We start from the raw sequence: 13,379 nt of genomic DNA on the forward strand, positions 1-13,379 counted from the left end.
TGACCGGGTTGTGGCGCAGTGGATAGAGTGTTGGACTGGGATGCGGAAGACCCAGGTTCGAGACCCTGAGGTCTCAAGCTTGAGCGAGGACTCATCTGGTTTGAGCAAAAGCTCACCAGCTTGAGCCCAAAGGTCGCTGGCTGGAGCAGGGGGTTACTCGGTCTGCTGAAGGCCTGCGGTCAAGGCACGTATGAGAAGGCAATCAATGAACAATTAAGGTGTTGCAATGCGCAACGAAAAACTAACGATTGATGCTTCTCATCTCTCCGTTCCTGTCTGTCTGTCCCTGTCTATCCCTCTCTCTGACTCTCTCTCTGTCTCTGTAAAAAATAAATAAATAAATAAATAAATAAATAAATAAATAAATAAATAAATAAAAAAAAAAAAAAAAAGGCGGATGGCCATTCTGCATTATGGTTACACTATTAGCCTAGTTTCCCTCAGCACTGGTTGCTGCTCAGCCTGCACTGCACGTGTGTGTGCATGTGCACATGCGCAGAAGGGCTGGGGAATGAGAAAAAGTGTGTTCTGTGGAGAGGACAGCACGTGCAAGGGGATGTGGGGAGAGAGACAAGCAACCGAAGGGTGGCTGGTGCGGCTGGAGCACATCGCCAGAACCGGTCAAGATGACACAAAGGAAGAAGCCAAGGCCAGTCTATGTAACCAGCAGCCTTGCTAGTGTCAGAGGATGAAAGACCTTTAGGAAATGAACAGTGATATCACACTGATGGTGACACTAAAGAAAATTCCTAAAGCAAAAACGCGAGCCATCAAAATCACTCCTAGGATATCTTCTGTCACATCCCTTGTGAGTTCCAAAAATGAGAAGCAATATTTCAGGCCTGTACATTTTCACTCTGGCCTTCCTCCCCTGAGGATGACTTAGATGGGAAAGGAAAAGTGGAAAGAGTTTTCTCTATGCCACCCAGCTCAGTGTACAGACCTTCCCCTGAACAAGAGGTCCTCTGCCTTGATAGGTCCTCGAGCCTACTCACACTAGTGTGCCAAACCCACCTGCAGCAGAGGTGTGTGTACATGGGACACCACATGAGGCAGCCGCCGCCACTCGCGAATGGCCAAGCTACTGGCCATTTCCACCAGGCGCTCAATGAAGCTGAGCTGTTGCTCCTCAGGGTGGCAGATAGCCAGGTATCCACGGTACATGTTGACCTTCCAGGCCATCTCCTTGGGACAGCTTACTTCCACCTGGGAGTAAAAGAACATTACATAAGAAGCTTATGAGTAGTCCCCCTCTTCATAGAAAGAACTGGCCCTGGCCTGCTGGCTCAACGGTAGAGCGTCGGCCTGGCATGCAGGAGTCCCGGGTTTGATTCCCAGCCAGGGCACACAGGAGAAGTGCCCATCTGCTTCTCCACCCCTCCCCCTCTCCTTCCTCTCTGTCTTTCTCTTCCCCTCTTGCAGCCAAGGCTCCACTGGAGCAAAGTTGGCCCGGGCACTGAGGATAGCTCTATGGCCTCTGCCTCAGGCGTTAGAATGGCTCTGGTCATGACAGAGCAACTACCCAGATGGGCAGAGCATCGCCCCCTGGTGGGCATGCCGGGTGAATCCCGGTCGGGCACATGTGGGAGTCTGACTGACTGCCTCCCCATTTCCAACTTCAGAAAAATACAAACAAAAAAAAAGAACTGAAAAAGAAAATCAAGTTTTTTTTGTAGTCAATTATGCAAATAAGCAGAAATTAAACTATAAACTGACATGTATTTTCTTTGGAGAAGTCATCCGTTTAGACTGCTTTTCCTGACTGCTCTCCTTTGCTAGATACCTGTCAGTGGCCCATCGCTCTTGCTTTGAAGGCATGCCACAGGTTCCTTGCTTGAAGGCACTGTAGCTCCAAAAAGGGGAACACTGATCAATACTGCTGGGACAGACCAGATTAACAACCAGCATTTGGCTACAAGTCAGCCAGCAAAGTTTTAAAGTATTACATATATATTCACGTCCACTCTGATAAATATCAGTAAAATTATGAATTGTTTCCAATTCAGTTTTTCTCTGGGAAAGTGAATCTAACTTGTTCCATGTTATACAAGGAAGAAGGCAATGATCCAGATTTATAAGAATGTGAATGAATATTCATACATTTCAGTGCCCTTTAAAAGCCACACTTCATTACCGACCAGTTCTACCATGGAGTCCACTGAGCATGGAGCCACCTATTTCCCCCCGCACCTGAGCCCTGCTCCACACACCCAGCCACAGCGGTGAAGGCTCCATGTCACGAGAGCCCGTGCAATTGCTCACTGCCTTCTAGGGAAAGCATTAGAACTCATCGCATGTTATCAATCTCTCATAAGCCGTTAAATGACAAAAAATCATATAGTTTTTAAAAAATAATGTCTTTGTATATAACAAGATAAAAGGATATCTCTGTTGAAGTAACTGCATAGGATTTGCTGTAACAAGATCAATAAGCATTCACTATGAAGCACCTTTGGGAAGTAACAATAAAAATTACAAACACTTTAGTGCCTTAATGCTACCTGCCCAAACTGTGTATGTACAATGGTAATAATGCCAGCTTGCATTTTACATGTTGGCTCGTTTTGACATCTTACGCTTTCAAAAGAACATTCACAATCTTGACTCCTCTTTGATATCAATAATCCAATAAAGAAGAAATTCACGGAGAAAAACTCATGAACATGTCTGCTTTCCAATAAGACCCTCTAAAATTTCACCAGTCTCACATTTTCTGGACTTAAGCACTATCCAACAGACTTTTGTCAACTGTAACACCTGCCCTCTGTAACACTAAGAGCAAAGACCTCTCTCATTTTTCCCCATTGGAAAAAAATTAGCCTATCCGTAAAAACATACCAAGAAATGAACTATTACAAAGAGCCCTATAATCATAATGCACAGGATTAGAAAAGTATTTTGATTTTCTTTTAAATACGGTCAAGTAAACTTAGTTCTATAAAGGCCATTTGAAATAAATTTGTTAGTAAAGACTACTCAGAATGTTTGTATACTTTGACCTTTCCTTAGTAAGCGCCTTACAATCTTAGGAAAATAATTAAGACTGCGAAAAAAAATTCATTTGTCAGACCTATCGATGGAATGACCCTGCACATATCCAGCTAAGTGAGACCCAAGAAAGGAGATTTTAAAAGGTTAAAGCAAGCTATAATCCCTTATTCAGCAGTACGTTTATCAGAAGAAAGAAGAAATAATCAATTGCAAATGCATTCTACCAGGTATATATATTCATACCATGACCAGTTTTTTCTCAGAGTAACACAAACTCCCTGTAGCAGATGAGCAATTTCCCAGGTCCCAATCTGAAAGTCAAGATTCAGGCTCTATAACTGCTCTGTAGTTAACAGTTTGTGACGATTTTAGTTCTTTAGTCTTTCGCATTTTGTTAAAAGAACGCTATAATGAAGTGAGTGCTGCAGTTAGGCTCACCATTTCAGAGAAAGGGCCTCTGATCTCAGTGTGCTTTTGCAGCCTCCATATTGAGAAAAGAAAATCACTGGTGTGACTGTCAGTAAACCGCACTGGGGCAAGTGGTGGTGGGAACAGGAGGACAGCCTTTCTTTCCCCTAAACCTTGTGCACAATGACGCCACACAGAAGGGCCTAACACTGGAAAGAAGCTGCAGGCCAGGGCCAGGGGAAGGAAAAAATAAAGAGTGACGAGAACAGCTGCACCCGAAGCAGTAATCAAGCCATAAGGACAACATGCTGTGGGGTCAGACGACACACAGGACCGTGCTGCCAATTGCTCCTGGCGCCCCAGAGAAGGTTCCCAGTGGGAGAAAGGAAACTGCACTTGTGTGCCCACTCTGCCATCTTGCACCAAATCTCCTTTTTTTAAATGTGGAACTCAACCCAGTTAACGACCCAACCTCATTGACACTGCACCACCACCACTTCCATACACAAAACGTGCTTTGCATAAGACACTGTTGCCTGCACCAGACCCACTGACAGCAGCTCATTGGCCAGGCCTTCAGGTGGCACCAGTCCCCTTTGCTGTACTCACTTCTCGCAGCTTCTGCAAATCACATCCACCAATAAAACCGACTCTGTTCTTCCAAATTTCTCCTGGTCCTATTCCTTTGTTTGTTCATAGAATCCAAGGTCTCCACACCTAATGCATATTATTATAATTGAATAAACTAATACTTAATTTGTAACAACTCAAATTCAGGAAAGATGTCAGAGATAACTAAAAATTATTCTTGCTTCAAAAGAGCTATCTTCATCTGCCAAAATGTCCAGGTGGTTCTAAGTGAAGAGAAATCTCCAGAGTCACAGCTTTGGCAAAAGGCCCCCATGCAGCTGTGGGAATATGACCTGAGAGTGGATGAGTCTGCAGAAGGTGGGAGGGAGTCTCACCTGCACCAATGCCTCCTTCATGGCCGTCCAGTTAGACACCCGCCAAGCACACTCCAGGACCAGGTAAGGGTTTATGTGGCCTTTGGACTGGCCGTACTCCGTCAAGGCTTCCCACTGATTCAATTCCTTAGAGCACCTGGGAGACCAGGGAACTGGTAAGCTCGTAACCAACATGCCAACAGATTCAGAAAGCACAGGGACAGTCATTTGTTTCCATTCCACAGAAAAAAACCCCATTCTTTCTCCCAGGCAAGGGTGGGCTTCTGTGGGGTGCTGGGCTTGATTCACTGCAAGCTCCCCTGCCCTCTGGAAGGAACTGCTCCCTGGAGCCCCAAGAACTGCCCACTACACAGCAGAGAGCTCAAAGCACCAAACAGAGGAGAGGCAGGGATCACTGTTTCTGCAACAGACATCTTTACTCACTCAAGACTTTAAAACTGTTAACAGATTTTTGTTTGTTCTTTTCTCTATGAAGCCTCAAAGGAAGTAGCAAAGTTCCCCATTAACACACTCACTGTGAGAACACCTCAGAGTTGTCATGAGCTGTGACACGTGCGGGCACACCCCGTGCAGCTTACCGAATCCAGTGGTCTTCCCAGAGTTGGTACTCTGGGAAGATGGCAGGGGATGCGTTACTCCTCTCGTGTTCTTTTTTGGCTTTATCCATTGCCTTCTCATAGGACTCTTGTGCCTAAAAAGTTAATAATTGCTTGCAAACTGCTGTTTAGCACACTTTCCAGAGATACTGCTCAGTGATTTAGGGCAAGTTGAATCACAGACCTAGAGTGCCCTACACTCTTCTCTACGATCACCTGCTCTGGATCCCCTATTCACACAGTGCAGGAGAGAGGGAGCAACCAGGCAGGGGCGCTGTTGCCCACCCACAATAAGGAGGGGAAGCAGCCTGGCCTCAGCATGAACCACTCTGTCCTTTGGTGATGAGCTGAGGTCACAGCCTGTGCTTCCAAAGTTTCTATGGCTCAGTGTCCTAAATAGGGCTGAGAACCTACTGTGACCATGGCCCACCACGTTACACTGAAATAACAAGCATCCAGATTAAAATTTAAACACCAAATGCCATCACCTTCCATTTCCAATAGGACCAATGAATGCAGATAAAAACCATCCACATTAGCTCTAATGGTAAAGGGTTTAAGACTGAGCCTTTAAAACGTTTTCATCATGTATGTTTCTCTTAACCTGAATCTTCAAAGGGCCTTCACATGGGGGCAGATGCTTCAAGTAAAACAGAACACTTCTCATACAGTAATGTTGTAACTATATGACATAGCCATGCAACCCTCCCATTTCATTGGACAGTGGCTACCTGCTCAAAGAATCCATGCTGCTCGTAAGCAATCGCAGTTGCTGTCTCCGAATACTTGCAACGCTTCTGCCATAAACCAGCCCACATGTCTTCCTCTTGTAACAAAGAGTAAAGTTCTGCGAGGGAATCCAGTATCTCCTGAGAACACAGATTGTGGTTTCTAGTGTTCATGAAAATTCTTTTTCAATAAAGCAACTTCACTGTGCTAGAATTTAAGATCACTTGGGAAATGTTTACTGGACCATGATGGCACTGCCAGGGAAGATGCAATTAATGAGGGGGCTCACCTGCTGAGGTGGAGTTATGCTCTCCTGCTCATAAAATTCCGTTGTTTGCTTCGGTTTAATCTGCAGACTCAGACCTTTTTCAAAAGCCTGATGCTCTAGCATTAATGTGGAGCGGAACCAAAGGTTGTGTGTTTTCCCCAAGTACTTTAGAACGCAGGGTCTGATGGGAATAGGGGGGACACACTGGGACATGGCTTCCACGAAGCAGTTGAGTGCGCTGGGCTGGCAGTCCCGCTGCACCTGGTGACTGCCACTGCACAGGAATGGACTGATCTCCCCAGCGAGAGCCTGAAACCAAATATGGTGTCAATTCAGGTCTTTGTTCGAAATCAACATGTCCTTTCTCCCTCACACAGCATCTATGAATATTTTTGATAATTCACTCTTAGAAAATAGTCAATAGGTTCCTCATCCCTTGAAACCAAGATCGCTGGCTCTGAGCATGGAGTTGTTGGCTTGAGCAGGGAATCTCATCCACACAATCCCAAAGCTCGCCAGCTTGAGCCCAAAGTTCACTGGCATGAAAAGCCCAAGGTCGCTGGCTTGAGCAAGGGGGTACTGGCACGGCCCTGGTCACAGTACATAGGAGACGCAATCAATGCAAAACTGAAATGAAAGCAACTATGAGTTAAAGATGTTCACCCTCTCTCCCTTCCTGTCTCTCTCTCTCTCTCAAAAAAAAAAAAAAGAAAAAAGAAAAAAGAAAAAGATTATTCTGCCATAAATATTCATCAAAAGCTAAAACTACATTTTCCAAAACAGAATTTTAAAAACATACTCACATGCTGCTGTCTGTCAGACAGAATTTTCCACAATCTGGGAAAAAGTTGAACCCAGGTCTTCTCTGCCAGCGTTGTGGAAATGTGACACAGCTGGACGAAGGCACTGAGCAGGGCCCCGGTCTACAGAGAGAAAAGATGGTGTGGCTGAGCATAGGCTGGGGCTACGCACCCGGCCACACAACAGCTGCCTCTCATGTCCACACTCAGGAGGCACTACTGGCCCACACTTCACCAGAGGCTCCTTTACTTTCAAACTTCCAAAGATCTGCGCAAGTATCATGTCAGAGTGAAAACACATATTCTGAGCACCAGAGACCAACCCATGCTGGGCTTAGCAGCCAAGCACAGGCGTGGGTTAAAGTGCTCAACAGTGACACGCCTCTGTTTTTCAACTTTAAGGGCATTTCCAAATATGCAATGCTGACACTACACACGACAGGTACACAGGTACCATTAAGCAAAGGCCACTGAAAATGTAAAAAAAGAAATACAAAAAGCACATGCATATGAATTCTTTGTCAATACAATTTGAAGAACAAACCAGGAGCCATGAAAGTGTAGTCTCTGCAACTGACAGCAGACAAGATATGCAAGAATGACTAGAATGGGCCTGACCAGGTGGTGGCGCAGTGGCTAGAGTGTCGGACTGGGACGCAGAGGACCCAGGTTCGAAACCCTGAGGTCGCCAGCTTGAGTGTGGGCTCATCTGGTTTGAGCAAAGCTCACCAGCTTGAGCCCAAGGTCGCTGGCTCGAGCGACGGGTCACTCCACCTGCTGTAGCCCCCCGGTCAAGGCACAAATGAGAAAGCAATCAATCAACAACTAAGAAGCCACAATGAAGAATTGATGCTTCTCAGCTCTCTCCCTTCCTGTTTGTCCCTATCTGTCCCTCCTTCTGTCTCTGGCACAAAAAAAAATTTTTTTAAGTGACTAGAACGGGCTGGAATCTGAGGCCCAAAGCACTGTCAAATCCACAGGTGCGTTTAATTTTGTCCACAGTTTATTGTTTTTGAAAATCTGAATTACCTGCCATTTATCAACAGCCAAGTTTGTAGTTGAAGCCCATGGGGCCCGCCTCACTCCTGGCATGAACAGAATCACCCATTTCTCTGGACCACTCCCTAAAAGTAACTTGGGATATGGAGCCATAGTGATTCTTTGAGTCATTACTTAAAACATGATCATACCTATAATTAATCTGAAAGTTTGTGGAAGCCAAACATCCACACAGATTTTAAATAGACACATTGGAGGTCCCTTCTCCCAAAAATGGACTTAATTCACCACACATTCTCATTTTGTCCTTTTTATTGTATTTGAAAAATAATCCACCAATGTCTCATCATATATATTTAGTAAACAATTTTACCATTCTTTTCAAGAAAAAAAAAATGGGGAATTAACCTCTTTTTCTCATTTCCTCCCTTAAGACTGCAATTCCTTTCTCGAATCTTTACATAAAACATCCACTACAGAGTCTCACAGAACTACATTGCTCACAAAAATTAGGGGATATTTTATCACTTCATCTTCATTTTGAAATATCCCCTAATTTTTGTGAGCAATATATAATGGTTTCCACTGAGAAAGGAAAGAAAGCAAGCGTAACTTGTAAAAGAAAATTTTACACTGCTATGGAATAATCCTTAGTATTTAAAATATTCAGAGGGGAAAAGCAACAACTCCCCCTCCAAAACTTCACAGACCTTCACTTCCCGGAGAGTATCAAGGAACTTGTCGTGTCTGTTGGTTAACATATGCAGCTGATTTCCAATGTCCTTTTCAGAAAGCTCTTTGGTTTTGGGTGTGCTGGTCTGATCGCCAGGAGCTAGTTCAATATCTATCTCCACATCCTAAAAACAAATACAAATAAGACAAAACCAAAAAGTCAAATACCTAAAATCCAACAAACATAACTCTTTGAAACTTCTTGTTACATTTTTGGCAAGCAAAACATTAAATTCTGGAAGTTTATAATTAATAAAATAATCTTAAATTCTAAACTAAACAACAACCAGATTAACTAGACCAGACCTTTATTTTTCCAGACCTTTTTCTTTAGATGACACCATTTTGCTTTCATATTTGGATTACAGAAAGCAAAATAAAGTAAGAAACAGTAATACCATTTAAGATAATTAGAAGTATATATAGCCTATCATTCCTCAAAATGCACTGCCACCACCCAGCTGACATGCTCACTCAGACTAGGAGCAGTGCCGGCCCACACGGAACCCTGATGGCACAGTGTCTCATACAACTCCATCTCTGATTTCTGTCTGAAGCTTCAGGGAGGTCAGAGTCAAAATGTAACCATCAAATCAGCCTCCAAGTCAAGTTACGAATCATTTGTTGTATGTCCTTGAAAATGCAAAAGTCACTTCAAAGTTGGCAATTTACTTCACAGAGAAAGATTATAGAAAAAAAAAGGTCACATCACCAAATGATCTAGTGTTTAGCAACATAACAAAGAAAACTTTAAAGTCACATTTTTAAATAAAACAAGTAGCTATCTCACATAGAGGAGAGGGAACAAACTATCCTTTTTAGAAGAAAAAGGGGGCCTCGTCCTTCAAGGCTGGGTCCCTGCCATCTAAAACCCAACACTCCAGAGACAGAGCTTCCAAGAGCCAACAACCTAAAGCAAACACAGTTCAAAGATTTATGTCTGGCCTGGCCTGTGGTAGCACAGAGGGTAGAGCACTGACCTGGATCTTGCTCAAACTAGACACTGAGGTCACTGGTCTGAAACTCTGGGCTTGCCCGGTCAAGAAACATATGACAAGCAATCAACGAACAATGGAAGTGAAGCAACTATGAGTTGATACTTCTCGCTCTACCCTGCCTCCTCCTCTGGAAATCAATTATAAAAAAAACTTACAGAAAAGAAGAAAAATCTATGTCTGGAGTGGTGTTGGCCACTCCCTCGTGGAGTGCAGAGTGTCATCAGACTATGGCAGCAGTCTTGCTGGCCAGTTCTTGACCCCACAGCTGAACCTGCCAGGACCAGGAGGAGAGGTAGGAGGTAGGCAGCGGGGGCTGCTGGTGGGATAGCTAAGGCAGCGGTTCCATCAGGGCAGCGACACTCCCCAGAGCAGTGCTTTATAATACAACATGGCTACTTTCCCCTTGGAGGGAAAACTTACCAAAAAGGGAAGTACTCCGTACTAAGCAGTACTGGCTCACAACAATGTGATCTATGTCAACACTGAATGGTAGGCAACGTGAGATGCTGTCAATTCTAACTTTAAAAAATCTAATTGACTATAAATAAACTTAAGTGTCCATGAACAGATCAACAGATAAAGAAAATGTGTGTCTACACACAACAGAATATTGTTCAGTCATAAAAAAAAGAACAAAATCTTCCCATTTTTGAAAACAGGCCCAAGGGCATGACACTAGTGTAGTAAGTCAGAGCAGACTAGTAGTAGCCAGAGTTAGGCGTTTGGGTGAGATGGGTAAAGGGGGTCAAAGTACAAAGTTCCAGCAAGTCTTGGGGATAGAGTATACAGCATTAGTGACTACAGTTAATAACACTGTATATCTGAAAGTCTCTGAAGAGTAGTTCTTCAAAGATCTCATCACAAGAAAGAAAACTATGTCAGGTGACAGTGTTAACTAGATTTATTGTGGTGATCATTTCACAATATGTACAAATGTCAAATCATTACAGTGTACACCTGAAAGCAATATAATGTTGTATGTCAATAATACCTTAGTTTTTAAAATCTAATTGAATGTAGGTACCACATTCAGAACTTATAAGTAGCGACAAATTTTAATATGCTGCTCTTGCCCTAAAAAAAAAAAAAAAAATCGAAGGCTGCTATGAAATTGGAGAAATGGACAGTCTGCAGTGAAGAGGAGGTGGCTCGTCATCCAGATATTACCTCTTCTTTGGACTCGCTGTTCTCTCGCTCCCGAGGCTCCTGTTTGACATGCGTAACCATGGCGAAGGCCGCTCGATCATGGCTGTCGGCCAGGTTGATGACGTTGGTGATGGATGGGAGCATAGCTCCTTGGCAGCTGGTACCAATGGGAGTGCTCTTCTCACACACAGCCAAAAGCAGCTAGAGGGTTTGTGGACAAAAATAAAAACCTAGCACATACCTGGCATTGGGGGTGTGTGGAACCATAGTTAGCACCTGGTCATCCCGACAGGCATACACATGCTGAAGGCTCTGCTACTTCCCCAGCATAGACGGCAAGTCTAAGCCTCTTACACGACCCTCACTCAGGATGCTGACTGTATCTAAGCAAAAGCTCAACTCAGCTCAGCATTTCTCCCCGACCAGACAGGCTTCCCTCCTGCTCTCTCAGTCATCTCCCAGACAGGTAACAAGGGTCCTTTGCTTCCTCCACTTATTTTTTCCTCCTGCCTCATCACTCACATCACATCACCAAGTCCTGCCAATTTTACCCCCTAAATATCCAAGTAGCTGTCACCTCCTGCCTGGACATAACTTCCTAACTCATGTTGACATACTCCTCTCAAACCCACCTTCCACACAGTGTGCCCTAGCCACACCCTCCAATGGCTCCCAGTCAGGGGACAAGGCAAGCCTCTGGATCCCCACGGTGGAACACTCCCCACCTGCACCGAACACGTCCGTGACTATTCCTCACACCCCAACATGCTTTGCCACCCAGCCTCTGCTCCCACCATCCCCAGTCAAGCCACTCTTGCAAATATTCTTTCAGCAAATATTTACTGGGCACGCATTAGGGCTGTGTGAGAGTCATCTGTCAACTTCACAGAGATGGGACCCCTACCTCACGAAGTGTCAGAGGGAAGGACAAGATCAACATCAACCCATAAAGAGACACACAGTCATGAGAGCAGCAAGGAACAGCCGATGGACAGTGATGAGGATGCCCGCTTCAGTGCGGGTGTCAACATGTGGCAGGTCTGAGAACATGGAAGGCCAGCTAGGCTGGAGGCTACTGAGGGAGGCAGGGAAGAACAAATGGCTACAGAGAGTGGCAGGGAACTGGTCATACAGGTGCCAGCAGGACCGTGCCCTAGAGGCTAGACTTTGTGCCGAGTACAATGGCAGGAGTGACACCATCTGCTTTGTTCAAGAACAATTTTACACCAATAAAAAAATGTGGCAGGGCAAGGGAGGGAGTGAACACTGAGAATACTGTCCCCGCCATCCTTTTGAGCGATGATGGTACCACAAGTACCACAAAACAGAGGTAGGAAGGGGAAGGGAGAGAAGTGAGTGGTTCTGAACTGGTAACACCTGGAGACAGAGCAGCTACACAGGATGGAGGAAGAGGGAATGGAGGGTCCAGGGTCGAGAGCCCTGCAGCCTACCTTGTCCTCTACCGATTCCTATGCACCTGTCGCAGGAAATGGCTCCATCTCTGTATCTGCGTCCCTGACCAGGACCTAGCACCTAGTAATAGCAATCACTAGGTCTCTTGAATGAATGATGGCTACAGTGGGGAATTTTGCCTACTCTGTTGCCATTAGCAAAATTCAAAACATCGTTGTACTCAGCACTAAGAAACCATAAACGTAGCAGAAACAGAAATATGTTAGTTAAGCTCTCACTGAAACCCAGTGCCACAATTCCCTTTGTTCCCCTCAAAAGAATTTCAAAACCATGTCTCATTAACATAGGTAATTTGATAACCTACTTCCATTCATTCTGGGTAAGAGATCAGGATCACTTACATCATAGCAGGTGCTAAGGAAACCTAGGTTGCCTGCTGCATAAATTACTGAGTAAGCCAAAGAATGAAGGACAGTCAAAATATAAAAGAAAAAAGGAAACGGAAGTTTCACTACAATCTAGTTAGAAACATCCAAAAACATCTGACTTAACCATCCACTGAAATGGTCTGTTTACATAGGCCTTATCCCCTGGCACCCTGACACCTACACTGAGGGTCAGAGCCCACAGCCTGACCTAGATGCCCTACTGTCCTGCTTTAAGAATTAGGAGAGCTGGCCCTGGCCAGTTGGCTCAGTGGATAGAGCATTGGCATATAAATGTCCTGGGTTCAATCTCTGGTCAGAGCATGCAAGAAAAGTAACCATCTGCTTCTCTCCCCTTCCCTACCTCTTCAGCTCCTGCAGCCAGTGGCTCAAATGGTTCAAGCATTGGCCCTAGGTACTGAGGATAGTTTAGTTGGTGCAAGTGCGTCAGACACAGGTGCTAAAAATAGCTCAGTTGATTCAAGCATTAGTCCCAGATGGGGTTGCCCAGGTGGATCCCAGTCAGGGTGCATGCAGGAGTCTCTGTCTCACTATCTCTCCTCCTCTCACTTAAAAAAAAAATTAGGATAGCTGATAGTTATAGCACATCCAATCTTCTAGAACACAGAACTTACAATTTTTATTTTCCTTTTCTTTTTGTACTTTTCTGGAGAAGCAGGGAGGCAGAGAGACAGACACCCGCATGCACCCAACTGGGATCTACCCCATATGCCCACTAGGGGTGATGCTCTGCCCATCTAGGGCATTGCTCCATTGCAACTAGAGCCATTCCAGCACCTGAGGTGGAGGCCATGGAGTCATCCATAGTGCCTGGGCCAACTTTGCTCCAATGGAGCCTTGGCTGCGGGAGGGGAAGAGAGAGATAGAGAGGAAGGAGAAGGGGAAGAG

General features: G+C 44.9%; 1 protein-coding gene across 12 annotated transcripts in view; it reads right to left on the reverse strand.

The window, feature by feature from the left end:
- TRRAP (transformation/transcription domain associated protein) overlaps positions 1 to 13,379 on the reverse strand; it is a 144,525-nt gene that overhangs the window by 26,491 nt on the left and 104,655 nt on the right. For all 12 annotated transcript variants that reach the window (XM_066272267.1, XM_066272266.1, XM_066272265.1 and 9 more), the window contains 8 exons: positions 10,654 to 10,833; positions 8,467 to 8,613; positions 6,761 to 6,880; positions 5,979 to 6,266; positions 5,692 to 5,829; positions 4,943 to 5,055; positions 4,365 to 4,500; positions 1,015 to 1,206 (listed from right to left, as the gene is read on the reverse strand). In XM_066272267.1, coding sequence (XP_066128364.1) covers positions 1,015 to 1,206; positions 4,365 to 4,500; positions 4,943 to 5,055; positions 5,692 to 5,829; positions 5,979 to 6,266; positions 6,761 to 6,880; positions 8,467 to 8,613; positions 10,654 to 10,833 — 1,314 coding nt within the window. The remainder of the gene's footprint in view (positions 1 to 1,014; positions 1,207 to 4,364; positions 4,501 to 4,942; positions 5,056 to 5,691; positions 5,830 to 5,978; positions 6,267 to 6,760; positions 6,881 to 8,466; positions 8,614 to 10,653; positions 10,834 to 13,379) is intronic.

The sequence above is a fragment of the Saccopteryx bilineata genome, chromosome 4, assembly GCF_036850765.1.
Source record: "Saccopteryx bilineata isolate mSacBil1 chromosome 4, mSacBil1_pri_phased_curated, whole genome shotgun sequence".
NCBI classification, from domain to species: domain Eukaryota; kingdom Metazoa; phylum Chordata; class Mammalia; order Chiroptera; family Emballonuridae; genus Saccopteryx; species Saccopteryx bilineata.